The following is a 17,358-nucleotide window of genomic DNA, read 5'->3' on the forward strand; positions in this document are numbered from 1 at the left end:
AACTCTCCTGGTTTGGTGTCATTCTGATGTGAGCTGGAAAATGGAATGCCTCTGACAGGGGACACATCCTGCAAAAAATTCCAGCAGATGGATCTTTGGGGAAGAAAGCCGGGTGACACTTGGGCTGTCCTCACTTCTAGCACAGCCCTGGGAGCACTTCCAAGTCACTTACCTTCTTCACCGCGTGAAAACAGTCGAGAAGAGTAATGTAGAAATTGCAGCTTCCGTAGGCAGCATCTCTGAAATTCCCAAAGTATGGAAACACATTAATTCAGTGGACTTTCCGCAGTAAACTCACCTCAAAACAAAGCTGACCAGGATTTAAAATCAAATACGTCTGACTGTTCTAGTGACCTCTCTGGGTGGCTTTTGGTTTAAGACCTGGATTCATTCTTGAATTTAGACAAGAAACATCTATTCCTCCTCACAAAAGAACGGGGCATCTGAATATTTTTTCTTATCAAATTATTATCAGAAAAGATTGCCTTTGAATGCCAAATCACACGTGTATGTGTGTCCAAATACGCACTTGTGTCTGTGCATGTGTCTCCAAGTAGAAAGACACACTGAGAAGTCAAGGTAGTCTCTGAAAAATCGGTGAAAACTCGCAAGCACTTTGTTGCCATCATTGTGTTCAGACTTTAACGATTTAATGGAAAGCTTCTTCTGACTCTGAAGGACAATAAGGCCACAGGGACAAAGGCACCCACCCCCCTGGGTGGGAACACTCCACTCTGGAAAAGTGCTCACAACAGCTGGCAAGACAGCTCCCTCCGACCACCACACAGACACCCAGCTGTGATCTGACCACAAATCTCTTCACATCGGCTAAGACTGTACCCAGGAAAATAAGCTACCCTCCTATTTGCTTGCTTTTCAGTTACCCTGAGCTGTTAAAGGATAAAATCTTTTGAAATTAGGCAAGGTGAGAATTTGATTGTGATCATTCTAGGTAGGCCAAACACCAGGCCTGGAATAGCTCTCACCTGGGCCCCAGGTGGAACCAGGCTGCCCACAGGGCATCATCAATTGCTCACCTTGGCTGGGTTTTCACACAAATACCTGAAAAATTAAACTGAATCCCTCCCACCCCCACAACATTGGGGATTGAGCCCAGGCTCTCTTTAGCACGGAGCTACATTCCAAGCCCTTTTCATATTGAGACAGGATCTTGCCAAGTTGCTGAGGCTGGCCTCAAACCTGTGATCTCCTGTCTCAGCCTCTAGAGTAGCTGGAATTACAGGGTACACGTGTAATTCACCCAGCCTACACATTAACTCTTAGTTCTTATCCAAACCTTAAGGGACTGTGATTGAAGCAATATTAAACTAACAGTGAGGGAGAGAAAGCACATCTTTTTCAGTTAAAATATTCTACTATTGAACGGGTTATTATTGAACGCCTCCCTGGCCTCCTCGCACCGAAGCAAGCGGCCTTCTTCAAACAGGCAGAAGAGAAGCTCTGAGCCTGGACGTGAGCCTGGCGGGCAGCTCTTGTCAACATCATCTATCAAACTCGGGAAAACAGATGCGATCCACAAAAGGGGGATTCAACACCGAATACTAGCTTTAAAAATACCAGCTTTCAAATCAGGACTAAAAACTGCAAATGACCCCCAAAACATCCAGGAATAACAGGAGACGGGGCTGGGGGTGCAGGCTGTGGTAGGGCACTCGCCTCGGCCCTGGGTCGATCCCCACAACCACACACACAAGAAGGAACAAAAGACAAACCACGGCACACGGGGCTACGGCAGCCCCCTCCACAGCCTCTCGGGGACAGACCTGTGACACCTCTGATGTCACAGGAAGCCTTTGAAAGGCCAGCCTCCAGCCTCCCAGGAGACGGACCAAGGATTCCAGATACTGAAGTTCAAGGGAAGCAAAGCTGGTGGTGACAGAAGGAACAGCCAAGGCTACTTGGGAGGTGACAGGGGCAGCAGGAGGGCGTCTTGGGGGTGGTGGCAGCCTTCTGCACCCTGTGGTAGTTCAAGACCACACAGAACTGGGCTGTGCTGAGCACTTAGGATGAGTGTTCTTAAAAGCTGTACATGGACCAAGTAGCAGCAGAGCAGAGCCCAAGCCCCATCTGCCTGATGTCCCCAGGAGAGCTCCGGACAGACAGCCTCCTACACATCTCTCCAGAACAGAAGGTGGAGCCCAAGAAGAGAAAGGAAACCCCGGCCCGTGGCTCAGTGGTAGAGCACTTGCCAACGGGGTGCCAGCACAGGCCCTGGGTGCCAGCCCCGCCACACACACGCCAGTTCAGGAGCCCAGAGGGGTACCGAGGACACCAAGGAACAGGACCACCTGAGGGAACCAGAAAACACAACGGTGCCCACTATTTTCTTACTTAGATAAATATTTATTGCAATAGAAATCACATAAGGAAGCACACTTTAAACTCAGTGCTTAAAGAGACAGGTTCAATTAAATTTAAATATTGCTTCTGAACATTAAATTTATTTGCTGTAAAAGAATGCTACTCTTGCAAAAGCTGCTGTTATCCATACCTTGTTACACTGATTCTTTACCCTTCAAGTGGCAAAGATAAAAATGATCTACTCTCTTTCTTTTTTAAGTATTGTCAGGCTTAATCCAAACTGGACTTCTTTCTAATTAGAAAGTCCTACAGAACAATAAAATGGGATGAAGCACCACATTTTAATATTTTAAGTCCATTATAGGCTGCTCCTTTTGCAAAGTACAATAAATGTAAAATATAAATAACCTATTGCATACCCACAATGATGCAGTGAACTTAGTTTATCAAAATGAATTACTAGGGTGTAGCTCAGTGGTAGAGCACTTGCCTAGCATGTGTGAGGCACTGGGTTCGATTCCCAGCACCACATAGAAAATAAAATAAAGGTCCATCAACAACTAAATATATGTACATATATATGTATAAACACGAATTATTAGAAAAATGGAAGGGTTTAAAAAAACTAATTTATATATATATATATATGTATAAACTTCCATTACTTATTTTCACAGATCTAAAATTACTAAATTACTATAAATGTCTCTTAAATCTAACTCTCAATTTATTTATCTCAGCACAGGGTGGTGACAGAAAGTTCACAGACTGGGGTCACTACTCAGACCACACTTTGAGAAAGTGCATCAAGTTTCTGGCTATCTTTGTCTAAAGAGATTCCAACTTCACAAAACTGAATGGCTTCCAGCTAAGTCTGGTTGTTTAGAGGATTTCTGGCTGGTGATCCTACGCCAGAAACGACTGGTTTCATTTCTCAGTTTCAGATTTCAATGATTTTACACACAGAAATAGCAGTGGACAACATTTATTGTTCTCAGGGCTTATATGAATACATGAACACAGACCCTTCCTCACATCAACAGTGTGTCACAATCCTTGCTTAAGCCTGTGTTTATTCAAATGCATGCCCTCATGCTGTAAACTGGGAAAAACTATCAACAGGGTGACCCAAGGCCCTGTGACTCGGGAACCACAAATACAGCATTTCTTTCTTTTCTTTTTTTTGGAAACCCATGGCTGCTGATTTATTATGGGCTGAAGATGAATGGCACACTCTGGGGACAGAGGGTTCAAACCATGTCTTCTAATTTGCTCAATTACTAATACAGTCTTCCATCCAATGCACTACTGGATTCTGAAGACTGTCCCTAAAGTCTCCCTCACAAGTCAAGTCCATGGGCCATCCAGAGTTCCTGGAGGAAACTGCCTGTGGCTAGAGAGACCCAATCCAAGGCTCAGCTCCAAGAACATCAGATTCATAACCTTAGATTTCTGTTTAAAGGCCTTCCAGGTTGCATAATAACCCACAACAACCGACTAATGTGTGGATGGAAGAATAAGGCAACCATGGCTCAATCAAGAGTGCAACAAGCAAAGTTATTTCACACATTGACTACTCGTTAAGCACCATACAGGGCTTTAGATTATCTAGCTAAATCAAGCAACTTGATAAATGAGTAGAGAAACTCATACAATTCAATTTTATTAAAGAAAAAGAACAACTTTTCTTTAAAATACCTTTAGGACAAGCTCATGGTAAGTTTAAGGTGAGGATGTCACTGCTTTATGAAAAGACCCTGCCATCGTCCGCCTGAGCCCCACAGAGTCGACTCCTGGTCACAGGGGAGTCTCATCGCCTTGCTCAACTCCTCAGGAGCCACCTGCCAGTGTTAACGCTGAGCACTGTCACCTCAGGGCCTCGGCTGATCACAAAGCCTCTTTCCACCAAGGCAAGAGGAGACCTGGCTCCTCCTCCACCAAGCACTTCCAGGCACACCCAGCAGCGACTGGAAACCTTGAAACCTTTGGGTGTTGATCACTGGGTGGGGGTGTCACTGAGATCTGCTGAGCAGAAGGCAAGGACACTGCTCAACACCCTACGATGTTCAAAATGTCAACAGTGTCACTGCAGAGACCCAGAGAACCTACGATGCTACCCACCAGGTCTTCTGCTTTCAGAAACACCACCCAGAGATTCCTGAAGGGTCTGAGTGACCAAGTCCACCCATCATTCTTATATTTACCTGAAAGGGATATAGGATGTATCGCCAAAGATTAATATTCTATAGGCATCTTCAGGAGTTCTCCCCAAATATATAACCTACATTTGAAAAGAGAAGAAAAAGGCAGTTTACTTCTCAGCGAAGACACACGGCGGCAAAGCTGTGCACAAGTCCTGGCCACAGGCTGAGCTGCGTTCTCAGACTTCCCGGGGAAGCTGAGCCACGGTGCCCGTCTGGGAATTCCTCCTCTGTTTCGATCTGCGCCCTAGAGGGCTTGGAACTTTGAGAACTCTTCATATGGACCTTGGGTGCCGGTGAGTGCGCCATTTTAATAACAGAATGAGGGTTTCCCTGCACCCCCATCCACAGAGGACCCATGGAGAGAGGGGAGGGACGGGTGCCAAAGGAGGAGCCACCAAAGCAGGCCCTGCCTCTACTTATTTTTGCAGGGCTGGGGACTGAGCAGGCAAGGCTCTACCACTGAACCTCGGCCCAGGACAAAGATTTTTGAGGGGCCCTTTCCATTTAGATGCTGATCCAGTATTATACAAACTCCCATTTGCCTCTTTTGTCTTTGGAACTATGTCACGGGTCGGTTTTCATGTGACAGAGCACTCCAGTGTATGCCCTAGCATTTGACCTTTGTGGTGTTCCTTGCATTTCCTACAATTCCAATTTTTCGGCTTTGACATTTATTGCTGGACCATGTACAGGATTTCTGGTCTGTAGTGCTTTTCTCTCAGTACTTTACATTGTTCCAACGTCTTTTTGTTTCTAGTGCTGCTAAAGGATTTTACTATTCTAATTCTCTCCTTCTGCTCCTTCTTACAAGTTATATGTTTGTCCTAGAAACCCCGCCATCTGAATGTCATCTCCAGGACCCCGCTGAGCCTTCCTGGGACATCACAACCTTACTGAAGGGCATTTTCAAGTCACATGTGGGGTACAAGACACAAATGCATTAGATTTGGCACTATATCATTATCAAAATTAGATTAAAATCCAGATGACTTGGAAGATACATTTTAGATTTCACTAATTAAAAAAAAAAGGTCACCAGGTTGGGGCTGTGACTCACAGAGTTTGTGCTTGGCGTTCCCAGGCCCTGGTGTTCATCACCAGCACCAAAAAAAAAAGTAAAAAAGAAACCACTATAAAAGCCAATTTAAACCTTTTTTATCTCTCCTGCTTACCCTATACATGTCAACTGTTTCTACAAACAAATTATAAGCATTCCATATCTGCTGGTTTGTTTTTAGCTTCTAATTTAGACATTATATACAAACTCTGATGAAACTCTGAAATTCACTTATAATAGGTAGAAAGTCAGTAAACTATTTCATAAAATGTTGAAATAAAATACAAAATACTGTTTGATTAAAAGAATTATTATTGTAGAAATCTAAGAGCTGGCAAGATCTAGGGAAATCATATCTTAAAACCACTCACAAGAGTTCACAGACTACAGAGGGCATTTCATCAGTGGGGCTGTGGCTATAGACTCGGTGGAGCACTGGCCCACATGCACGAGGCCCTGGGTTTGCCGCCCTAATGCTTGCCACACACTCACACACTCTCACACACACACACACACACACACACACACACAAAAACTCATAAAAGAAACATTTTCCCAATCACTAGCGAATGGACAGGATATTCTAATCTCTATCTATCTAGAGCAGCATACGAACCCACAAAATGACTAACATAAGATCAATTCCAAGAATAAAGCAGTGCTTTGTTCAATCTTATGTAATATCAAACAAATTTCCAAGTTACAACACTGACTCAGCAGAGTGTCATTTATCATGAACCAACCTCAAGGACATCACCGATGATCTTGTGAACCTATTTGTACATCCATTACTTACTCTCCACTTCTCAGCAATCCATTGACTGACTCTTTTATCATTATTCATTCAGAAAAATGGCTTAGAATTATTTCTTGAAAATGATCTAAATTAAACCTCCCAAAAAAAGCCAGTGGCAGTTGGACAGAAGGTGGTCCCTAAAGCAGGTTTCCAGAGACAGAGAGCTTTGGCTAATGACAGGGTTCTAAACACACAGCGCCAAATTGCACTGCAAGGCAAACTCACTGTCCACTCAACACCAAAGGACAGAACCCGGGACGTGCCCTCTTCAGTGAACTTGCACAAAAAAGAACTTTACATTAAAGTCTGGTCATCATCAAGCTGCCGCCAAACACAGCTGTTGTCACTGCCCCAGTACCTGCCCTCGAGGTGGCGATACTGAAGGAGATGAGAGCTGGCGCTTTAGTACTAGTGCTGGGTTTTACGGGAACGTCACTGATGATCCTTAGGGAACTACAGAATGTGCTCTCATATGATGGAGGGGCTCCTTCACAAATGCGAACTTCCTGTGGACCCCCCAGGGATGTCTACTTTTGGCCATCGCAGGAGAGGCCATGGAGCTCACTTGTTCCTGGAAAACAAATCCATCAGTGTTTGTTCCAACTGCAACTGTGTTAGTCAGCTTTCTATCACTGTGAGAAAACGCAGGAGCTAATCAACTTATAAATCAGAAAGGTTTTCTTTGGCGCAGAGTGCTAGAGGCTTCAATCCATGGTTGCTTGTCCCTGTTGCTCTAGCCTGTAGCAGGCAGATGTCAAGGGGGAAGCAACTGGTACAGGAAGCCTGTTCACCTCATGGTGGCCAGGAAGCAAAATGAGAGGAAAGGGAAGGACTTGTCCCATCAGGCCCCACAGGGATTTCAAGGATGTGCCCCCTGTGACTTAACTTTTTCCTAGTACACCCTGCCTCCTAAAAGCACCACAGGCTGGGACCAAGACTTCAACACATGGCCTCTGGGGGACAGTCCAGGTCCAAACTATAGCAGCAACCCAGTGTTCTTGTCCTTGGTGCAAAATGACCCTCACTGGATGCGTGGGAGCAGATGTGATGGGGAGGCTTCTGACCCAGCAGCATCTTGGGAAGCCCCATCCAGGTTCTCAGCTGGACAATTAATCAAGGAAAAGGTGACAGGTTTCTTTTAGATGGACAGTTTTTCCCTGATAACTTCAAAGCTGCCTGGACAGAAAAGAAACCCCCTCTGTTTCTAGATCCAGGAGAGTGCTGTTCACAGCTACTCATCAACTCGACCTTTCCAGAGGGTCATAAAACTGGTGATAAACAATCACAGAAAAAAAAATCAAAACACTGGATTTCATCGTGCTAAAAACGCTTTTCATTCTACAGTGGAATTACCTGAACAAATACAAAAACTCTAGAAAACATACACATTCCTTGAAGCCAATCACGGTGAAAACAGGGTTAGGTACATGATGTGTACACACCTAAATATACCCAGTGGGATCCAGAGAAACCCTTCAGAATTTTCCTATGTTTCTAAGACCTTCTCTCAAATTATGTAAGTTTACATTAAGCACCAATTTAACATAATCCTTCCTACTCAAAACTGTGGTTCTTGGCTTTAATTACCAAAACTGCAAAGGGATACAATCTCCTTGTAACTTTCAAAACAAAAATCATCTCTAATATATTAACTAATTGTGAGCTAGTCTTAGAACACAAATTCAAAGAACACAAGGACAATGCAATATTTTTTCCCATGATGGGAACCTAAATTCTTACTGATGAACTTTGAAAAACTATAATTTTCAAATCCACTTGGGGTTGGGCATGGTGGTGCATGTCTGTAATCCCAACCACTTGGGAGGCCCAAGTCTTCAAGGCCACTCTTAAGCAATTTTAGCAAGATTCCATCTCAAAATTAAAGAATAAAAAGGGTCAGGAATGTAGCTCAGCAGGTAGGCAGAGCACACCTGAGTCAAACACCAGTAAACACCTCCCCCCAAAATAAAACTCATGTTGGGGAATGACACACATAAGGTACAATGAGATAAACTAAAAGAAACCTGCAGATTTAGACTAAATCCACTTACAGAACTAGCAAAGGAGCCTTTGTTAACAAAATTTCTGCTTTTCTGCTTGCCTACTCATCTTCCTGATTCAAAAGGCTTTCCCAAGCGAAATTATTCTAAATGCATATGTTAAAAGAACCCTACTAAAAGCTTCCTAGAGAAACACAAAATCTCAGATTAGGAAACTGTCCTAACAGTTTGGACACCAGGCCTTTTTCAAATTCTTTTGGCATGTCTCATCAGAAGCTATGCATGCAGAGTGCACACCCCAATCCCACAGCACTGCTGGGCACCACGGAGCAACAAAGGGTGACCAAGAGAGTGACAGCTGTGGCAGCGGCTGCCAGGACAGCCAGGAAGACCCCGGTGCTTCTGCCTCGTGCAGTCCCCTCCCCCAGTGGGCCCTGGGTGGATGGGGGCAATACGCAGACTCCTGCAGAACCACAGTCTGACGTATGCCTTTCGCTCACTTGGATCCCTCACCGGGCAGGAGTGTCACTCTGGGAGGACACTCCTGTGCCCAACACTTGGCACTACCTTGCCAGGCTTGTGAATAAGCCACCTTAGAAGTGGACCCATTAGGTAACTGCAGCCCGGGAGAGATCCAGAATCAGACCCAGGCAGGCAAAGCCATTCCTGGGAACCTTGACCAGAGGAACTGTGCTGCTGTCTGACACTGCTGTGTGCCCTGTGTGCGGGGAGTCTGCTGGCGGCAGGTGACAGAGCAGCTCACCGCCCCTGTCAGCCTGCAGAAGGGACAGGCACAGAGATGCGGCTACATGGGCCTACAACGAGGAGCTCTGTGAGGTGCAAACAGCAATCCTTCAGGAAGAACCTAATGCTGTGCAGAAAGTACTTTAGAAGCCAGCAGTGTTCTTCCAAGTCATGGAACAAGGTTCTGTTTTGCTGAATAAAACCACAGCTAGCTGGATGTGGTGGCACACGCCTAGAGCCCCCAGCTGCTCAGAGGCTGAGCCCAGGAGTTCAAGGCCAGCCTGGGCCATAGAGTGAGACCCTAACTCTTCACCAAAAAAGTGGGGGAAGCATTTCTAGAACTTTCTATCACCTCCATTTTTAAAACCATGGTCTGCATGCCCCAGAGCTCCTGAGAGAACCTCTGGCCAATGTTTCAAATCCCTGCTCACTTGACAATGGACAGACGCAATCGCTGGCTTGAGGAGAAGGACCACAACTCCATCCTTCATCAGTTCACCTCGGGCGAGCAAGGCCTCAAGTGATAAGAACCCAGTCAGGCCTGGGCTTCTTATCTCTATTCCTGTAGATGACACTTAAAGCTCTATCTGCATTCCCGGACTTCCTCTGGTACAGGTTAAAACCAAAACATCACACAGCTCACACCCAGAGTTAAAGACAGAAGACATGAAACCCCAGCACCAAACACAGCCTGAGAAGCCAGTGAGCTATTTCCAAACATCTCTGTGGATAAATGTCACAATGTTTGCAGCATTTAAAATCCTTAAAACTGTTTTCACGACAGCCAAATGACACAGTCTTTCCTATGCCAAGAATTTGATTGATCTTAAAAAAAAAAAAAAGAAAAAAAACCCACTTTCCACGTCATCATAGAATGTTGGTGAGTCAGTGGAAGTCCACACTGAATGGCTGGAGGGAAAAAAGTGAGCGGGCAAAGAGCACTTGCGAAACCACAGCTCCTGCACAAACACGGGCAGGGGACACCCTAACCCACAGTTTAAGGTAATCAGATGGAGGGGCTGGGGTTGCAGCTCAGTGGAGGACGTTTGCCTCACACAGGGAGGCAGCACCATGGAGGAAGGAAGGAAGGAACTGTGTCCATCTACATTTAAAACATATATTTTAAAAAATCAGATGGAGCTGGGCGTGGTGAGGCACGTCTGTAATCCTAAGGAAGCAGGAGGCTAGAAAGTTCAAGGCTAGCCTCAGCAACTTAGTAAGACCTTGTCCCAAAATAAAAAGGGCTGGGGATGTGACTCAGTGGTTAAGCGCCCCTGGGCTCAAGAGTTTCTAGCCACCGCCCCCAAAGTTAATCAGGTGAACTTACCTTTCAAAATTTTTTAACTTTTCAAATTATTTTTTTAAATTTTTTATTGGTTGTTGCTGGATCTTTATTTTATTTGTTTATTTATATGTGGTGCTGAGAATCAAACCTAGTGCCTCCCACATGCTAGGCAAGCGCTCGACCACCAAGCCCCAGCCTCAGCCCTCAAACTACTTTTATTTATACAGGCAGACCATGGGTTGGTGTAATGATCCTCAAAGTATGAAAAAGGAATCTGTGAGTCTGAAGTGGCAGGCGCAGGTCCACAGAGGCAGGACACAGCTAATAAAGTAAGTGCACTGCCCCTGGGTACAAGAGCACATGGGATGCACTGTTTTGAGGAATGGGGACATTTTTTAAAACAAAGTAAAAAATCTTGATTTCCTTTTTTATGAGCTCTCCTGATTTTGAACTTGGGCCGGTGGGAATCCCCACGAGTCAGGTGCAGAGGGCAGGCTGTGGCCTTCCTGTCAAGGGCTGCTCAGGCTGTTCCTCACGGGCATTTTGCTGCTGCCTTATTACAGACAAGAAATCCCACTGAAAAAAGCAGGAATCCTGAAGTCCTGAGCCTCGTCACACCTGCAGCCAAGGATCAGAATGCCTAGAGCCACCTCTCAGAGCCGCCCAGCACGCACAGGGCAGCTGGAGGTGAGAAGGGACAGTAAGGTAACAGTGTGGCTGCCGCTGCCTACACCCACACCCGGGCCTCTTCCGGGGCAGCCTCTGCTTCTCAGTGGCAGCTGTGTCCAGTGGCCCGGTGGCGACCTTTCACCATCACCAGGAAGGAGGTCTGCAGAGACGACACCTGCCGAGCCCTGGATGCCCACCCCATCAACCTTTGGTCTCCGCTGCCCCAGGTGGGTGTGGGGGACCTATTTGCTGAACTGAATTATGACCCCAGGCTCCTCCCCCTGGGCTCCCCACGCCCCCTGCAGCCACCTTAACCCCAGCACCCACAATTTTAAGTCCAAAGTAATTAAATCACTTAAAAAGTGGACCACAGGTTCCAACAATGATCAATGAATAATGATGAGGTCCCCAGGTGCCTGTCTGCTGAGGTGATCTCAAAGTCGATGCAATCTGGGATTCCATTTGCAGACTGCGGAGTTAACATCCTCTTAGAATTTAATTAGTATCATCATTATCCCTATAAATGTTTACCCGGCAAGTCATTCCAAAGCTCTGAAAACTTAAAAAATATATATAGTAATAAAACTTTTCCAGGGAAACGGACACGTTACTACCATAATTACCTCTGCCAAAGTTATCTCTCAAATACTAGACAACAGCAAATTTGCAAGCTATATGCCAATAGTTTGCTTATGTTATATATTTTTTACTCAGAATGCTTTGCATTTACTTTACACACAGAAAAATGTTAGAAATGGTGGTTAATTTTCCAGACTAGCCCTCAAATGTACATTAAATCTGTAGAAGAGCTCAGTAATGTGGTACAGCAGGAAAACATGAATTCTCTGAAGTCAGTTCCCTAAATCACTAAACGCCATCTACCAATCCTCGGTCTCTTTCAAATCATTCAACCTCCCTCTCTCTCTTCTCTCTCTCTCTCTCTCCCTCCCTCCCTCTCTCTCTCTCTCTCTCTCTCACACACACACACACACACACTCTTTCTTCCCAGTGCTGGGGACTGAACCGAGGGCCCTGGGCATGGTAGGTAGCACATGCTCTACCACTGACCTACACCACCAGCCCCTCAAATGTTTTTTTGCAACTAGAAATCGTTGTTTCTACCTACTGCTAGACCCAGCACACCACCTCCATTAAAAAGTACACATCTAAAACTTTGTGATAAAGTGACAATTATCTATAAGGCACCAATTTAAAAAAAGAAAAAAATTAACAATTTAAAGTTAATGTAACTGATATATGCTTCATTTTTTAAAAAATTCTTGAAGTGATTTTTAAATCACTTCAGTTCTTGAATGGCTGCCAAAAACAACAACAAAATTTTGATTCCTAAATACAAATGTGGTAAGTTTATCCTTGGCTTAGCCAACCAAAAGATCATGCAACTCTCCCTTGATCCTTAGGACTGGTCCCAGAACTTCCCTCAATTAAAAAAATAAATAAATAACCTTATATCAAAAGGCTTGGTATTTGCCTACAGCCCATGCACATCCTCTGGTGTGGTTTAAATTTTCTTTCAGCACCTAAAACAACACAAATGCTATCTAAATAGTTACTGCAGTCTATGATCCAGGGAATGGTGAAAAAAAGAGCTTCTGTGTGCTCCGCACACGTCTCGATGGGCTGGAACCCAGGGCCTCCTCCTGGCCAGGCAAGCACTCTCCCACTGAGCCACATCCTCAGCCCTTTCAGATGCAATTTTAAAATAGGTATTTTCTGATGTGCGGTTGGCTGAACTCATGGACATGAAACTCACTGTTTAATCCCACCCAGCAAAGATGCACATTCATTTAGAGAATTCCCAACTCCTCAAAAGCTAATGAGATGTTTTCTTGCACCTCTTTTTAAAATATATATATGAGGTTGTTGATCGACTTTTATTTATTTATTTGTTTGTTTATTTATTTATTTGCAGTGCTGAGAATCAAACCCATTGCCTCATGCATTCCAGGAAAGTGCGCTGCCGCTGAGCCCCAGCCCCAGCCCCAGCCCCTTCTTGTGCATTTTAAAAAATGTTTAGCAGATGTGTTCATCTGCCTTTGTTTAGATTATTTTAAAACAGGTCATAAAATCCTTGTTCTGCAGCAATCAAAACTCCTTCCTTTGAAAACTGGCAATTAGAGGGGAATGACCGTTCGCTCGGCCTGTTCATCTGGACACTTGGTAGGGGGACCAACAGTCCAACTGGAAGAAGGAAAGCTTGACTCCCTTAAAAGAAAGCCAGGGAGTCAACAAAGGACGAGAGGAACACACACCGAGCCCCGGGGAGCCTGGTGTGGGCAAGCGCAGGGGACGCAGCTCACCCCCGGATGAGGTCTGAGGGTCACCTTCAGGTGATTGCACCACTGTGCAAACATCACAGGGTGTGCTGACACACTCGTCCAAGACATCACTGAGCCCTGCAACCTGCGGCCACGGCCCGTCGCTGGCCAAAGCATCATTGTCTTATAAACTGCTGTTTAAAACACTAGACTGAGAGCTGATGTGACGATGCCCAAACCCACCTGTAGGGGGCTGTGAGTCACAGGAGAAAGGCACACACTGAGGGGCTGGATGGCTACCCACAAGCCAGTGGTCATTTTCAGCGTTGTTAATAGTGATCCAAGTATTTCATGTTTTCTGATGTTGTGCAACCTTTACTATTAATGGATAAGCCTCTGTTTTAACTTCCAGTACACAAGAAATACACAGAATGGAGTAGCTTTGTGGAGTTAAAAGAAACCACAAGAAAAAAAACAGTGAAACTCAAAAAGCAAAGAGACCATTCTACCAGATGCCAAGGCTGGTCCCGTTGATAAGTCAATGCCATCAAGAAGTGATTGTGCCAGGCTTGGTGGCACACGTCTGTAACGGTAGCAGCTCAGGAGGCTGAGGCAGGAGGATCTCAAATTCAAGGCGAGCCTCAGCAACTTAGCAGGACTCCAAGGAACCTAGCAAGACCCTGTCTCAACATAAAAAATAAAGGGGCAGGGCTGGGTTGTAGCTCAGTGGTGGAGCGCTTGACTGAAACGGGTGAGGCACTGGGTTCCATCCTCAGCAACACATAAAAACAAATGAAGAAAAAGTAAAGTTTAAATTCTTTTAAAAATTAAAATGAAAGGGGCTCGGGATGTGGCTTAAATGCCCCTGGATTCAATCCCTGGTATTTAAAAAAGAAAAAAAAAAAGGATCCTATCAAGAAGAGACAGCAAAGGCACTGAGCCTCATGCATGTGGTTGCAGATTAGGTCATTTGGACGTTTGAGGCCAATATGGAAAACACCAATACAATCTGGGCATAAAGATGATAAAATATGTACTAATACAAAAGAACAGATCACTGACTAAAAAACGAAGCAGGCAATAAAACTGCTTATAAACACAAAACCTGTAACATGCATGTACATGACTGCATACATATGTCCTGCTTCTATAAAACATAAAGGCTCTTCCTAAAATTCTCAAGGGTGCAAACATAGGTTTTTGTGCATGATATTACTTTTTACAAAAACAGAATTTCAAAATTTACAAACTGTGTTTTAATCATGAATTTGCTTTACAAAGCATTTCCATTTCCATTTCCAATCTCACCTTAAGATTGGCATGAGAAGGCTAACCACTGGGACCCCAAAATCTAGCTAGAAAGCAGTCAGTGGCATATCCATAGAATAGAGGCAAGTTCCCCATTTCACGAAACAATAGGGCACACTTATTCTTTTGCAGAGGAAAAAACCTCTTTGAGTTCCTACTCTTTTCACAGAGGTGCAGAAGAATTTTGGCTTTATTCTGCTTTCAATTACCAAAGATTCTCCCACCAGATGGGTGAACTAGGAAAGCCACTTACCAGGCCACAAAAAGGGCAAAACTTTGAAGTGCACTTAAGACAAAGGAATCTAATACACAGCACACCCGACCGTCCGACCGACAGAAGGGCTAACGGAGGCCAGGCATGACTGTCCATATTTAAAGCTTCGTGAAGCCCAACCTCTTTTGTTTTACGATAAATAATGAAGTATGAATGCTTTATATCCAAAAGGACACATGGGACATCCTCTCCCCACTCCCTGTCAAGTCTTTTTACATATAAAATGATGAACAAACCATGATCCCTACAGAAGCCCGGAGTTTAGAGGAAGGATGAAGTGGACAGTCCATTTGGAGTATTTTCTTCCTAATGATTCTTCCTCTGGGTTTTTGGTCTTAACGTCGCCAGGCAAGCTGACTGTGAAAACTCTTTACCATCTGTAAAATTCCTCCACGACTCCAGCAAAGGATATCGGAGCTGCAGGTGAATTTATAGGGATCATCACTCCTCTCTACCAGGCTTCAACAGAGAGCTCACTGGACTTTGACCAGTCAAAGTTTCACGGATGGCTTGGGCGCTTTACCTTCTGGGCCGGCCACCTCATACCCGACACTCCTCCTCCACTATAATAAATCTCCTTTTCCCGGGAGCGTCTCTCCTGCTCCTAGGAGATCATCATGGCTGCTCCAACCTCCTCCTTTCTCCAGCTGGGGAGGGCTTCAAAGGCTTGTCACAGCCAAACTGTAATCCTCTGGCTGGGATCTGAGCAGAGCTGGAGTGCAAGTCCTGATCAGCTTACCCTGGCGCTGTCCTAACCAATCACCCCAGAACCAACCAAAAGTGCAAAATCCTGAAGGATTTCTAAATACGAACACATTAATCATTAAAAAAAAAAAAAAAGCTTCTGTGTGCCAAGACACAACCAAGAACAGTCAAAGTCACACCAAGCTGGGAACAAACATGACAAGAAATTGTCCATAACTATGCCAAGAGGTTATTTTTTTCCCCACTAGTAGTTTAAAAAAAGCAACAGCAGAGGGCTGGAAGCGCAGTTGAGTGGTGGATGGATTGGTGGGTGCCTGCTTGGGATGCCTGGGGCCTGGGCTCAGTCCCCAGCACCCCGGAGGCAGGGAGAAGAGCAGAAAGATTTGAAAAGCAGTTACTCATTTCCAACATTTATCCAGTGTTCTGTTTTATTTTTAAGAAAACTCTCCATAGGCTCCCCACCCCCACCTAAGCACTGTCTCCTTCAGCAGGTCAGTTTTTTTTTTTTTTAAATACCTTTGTTTTGTTTATTTAGGGTTTTTTTGTTTGTTTTTAATGTGGTGCTGGTGATTGAACAGTGCCTCACACATGCCAGGCAAGCGCTCCACCACTGAGCCACAACCCTGGCCCAGCTGGTTGGTTTATAAAAAGCAAAATACATTCCCTCGGTTTGTTTTTAGAAACAAACCAAGACAGAACCTTAGAAAAAGTGACTTCAAAATTCCACCCCGAGATTTAAAGAACCACCGAAGTATACGTTTTTATGAATAGGTCAGGAAACCAGTGAAGTACTTACCATATAACATCCAACAAGGAAAGCAGCATTAGCTTGTTTTCTCTGATCAGAGCCAGTAAAATGAATAATTTTCTTCCTTATCATTGTAATGGACTGCGTGAAAATAAATAGTTGTTAGCATTTCCTTTTTGAGTTTTCTAAAACTTCACTTCGTGATAACACAAATTCACAATCTCACCAGAGAAGCACACACGTTAGCAAGGCTGTGGGAAAGACCAACACTGCTACCCAAAGATACCAGGCACCTTCCCACAAAGGGCATGCTCTGAAGCACAGATGAACATGAGGCTAAAGGGACAGAGACGCGTCCTGATCCAGGCTGACAGCCCACCGCTGGCTCATTTCCAAGAGGACCTGCAGGGCCGTAAAACCGACCCTCGGGACCGTGCTCAATCTGAATGCCACAGCCGCTCACAGTGCTGGGCGTTCCCAGGCTGTGATGTTCAGCCACTGGTCTCCACATTGTCCACAACTGGTCAGGTGTGTGGGTGTGTAAGCAAACGTCTCAAAGTCTAAAAAGCAACAACAAAGGAGACGGCACCTCTGCCACACAACTTCTCTTTCCTGTTCGCTTTTTCAAGTAATCCAAGCACCACTGTTAAAACACAAAGGTAGAGGCCGGGGCTGTAGCTCAGTTGGCAGAGTGCTTGCCTCCCATGCACAAGGCCCTGGGTTCAATACCCAGCACCACACACACACAAAAATACAAGAGTTTACAGAACAGTGCAAAAATATTCCACGCTGCCTAGAACCCGAAGAGTGGAATCCTGGGAGGGGCCGTGGAGGGGGCTCGGGTGGGCTCCTCTGGGGCTGCTGACTTTGTCCTGGATCTGCTGCTCAAGATACTTGCCCAAAGAATTCAGTCTGCACATGTGCAGAGCTACACACCCTCGGTCTGCATGCACTGCACCCCAACATG

At 45.1% G+C, this 17,358-nt stretch overlaps 1 protein-coding gene across 20 annotated transcripts in view; it reads right to left on the reverse strand.

Moving 5' to 3' along the window:
- Cdc14b (cell division cycle 14B) overlaps positions 1 to 17,358 on the reverse strand; it is a 109,928-nt gene that overhangs the window by 43,971 nt on the left and 48,599 nt on the right. For all 20 annotated transcript variants that reach the window (XR_013429897.1, XR_013429896.1, XR_013429895.1 and 17 more), the window contains exons 4-6: positions 16,440 to 16,532; positions 4,527 to 4,603; positions 173 to 239 (exon numbers count right to left, since the gene is read on the reverse strand). Coding sequence is in view for 15 of the 20 variants with exons in the window: in XM_078030565.1 (XP_077886691.1) it covers positions 173 to 239; positions 4,527 to 4,603; positions 16,440 to 16,532 (237 nt within the window). In the remaining 5 variants the exon portion in view is untranslated. The remainder of the gene's footprint in view (positions 1 to 172; positions 240 to 4,526; positions 4,604 to 16,439; positions 16,533 to 17,358) is intronic.

Source organism: Ictidomys tridecemlineatus, chromosome 13, assembly GCF_052094955.1.
Source record: "Ictidomys tridecemlineatus isolate mIctTri1 chromosome 13, mIctTri1.hap1, whole genome shotgun sequence".
NCBI lineage: Eukaryota > Metazoa > Chordata > Mammalia > Rodentia > Sciuridae > Ictidomys > Ictidomys tridecemlineatus.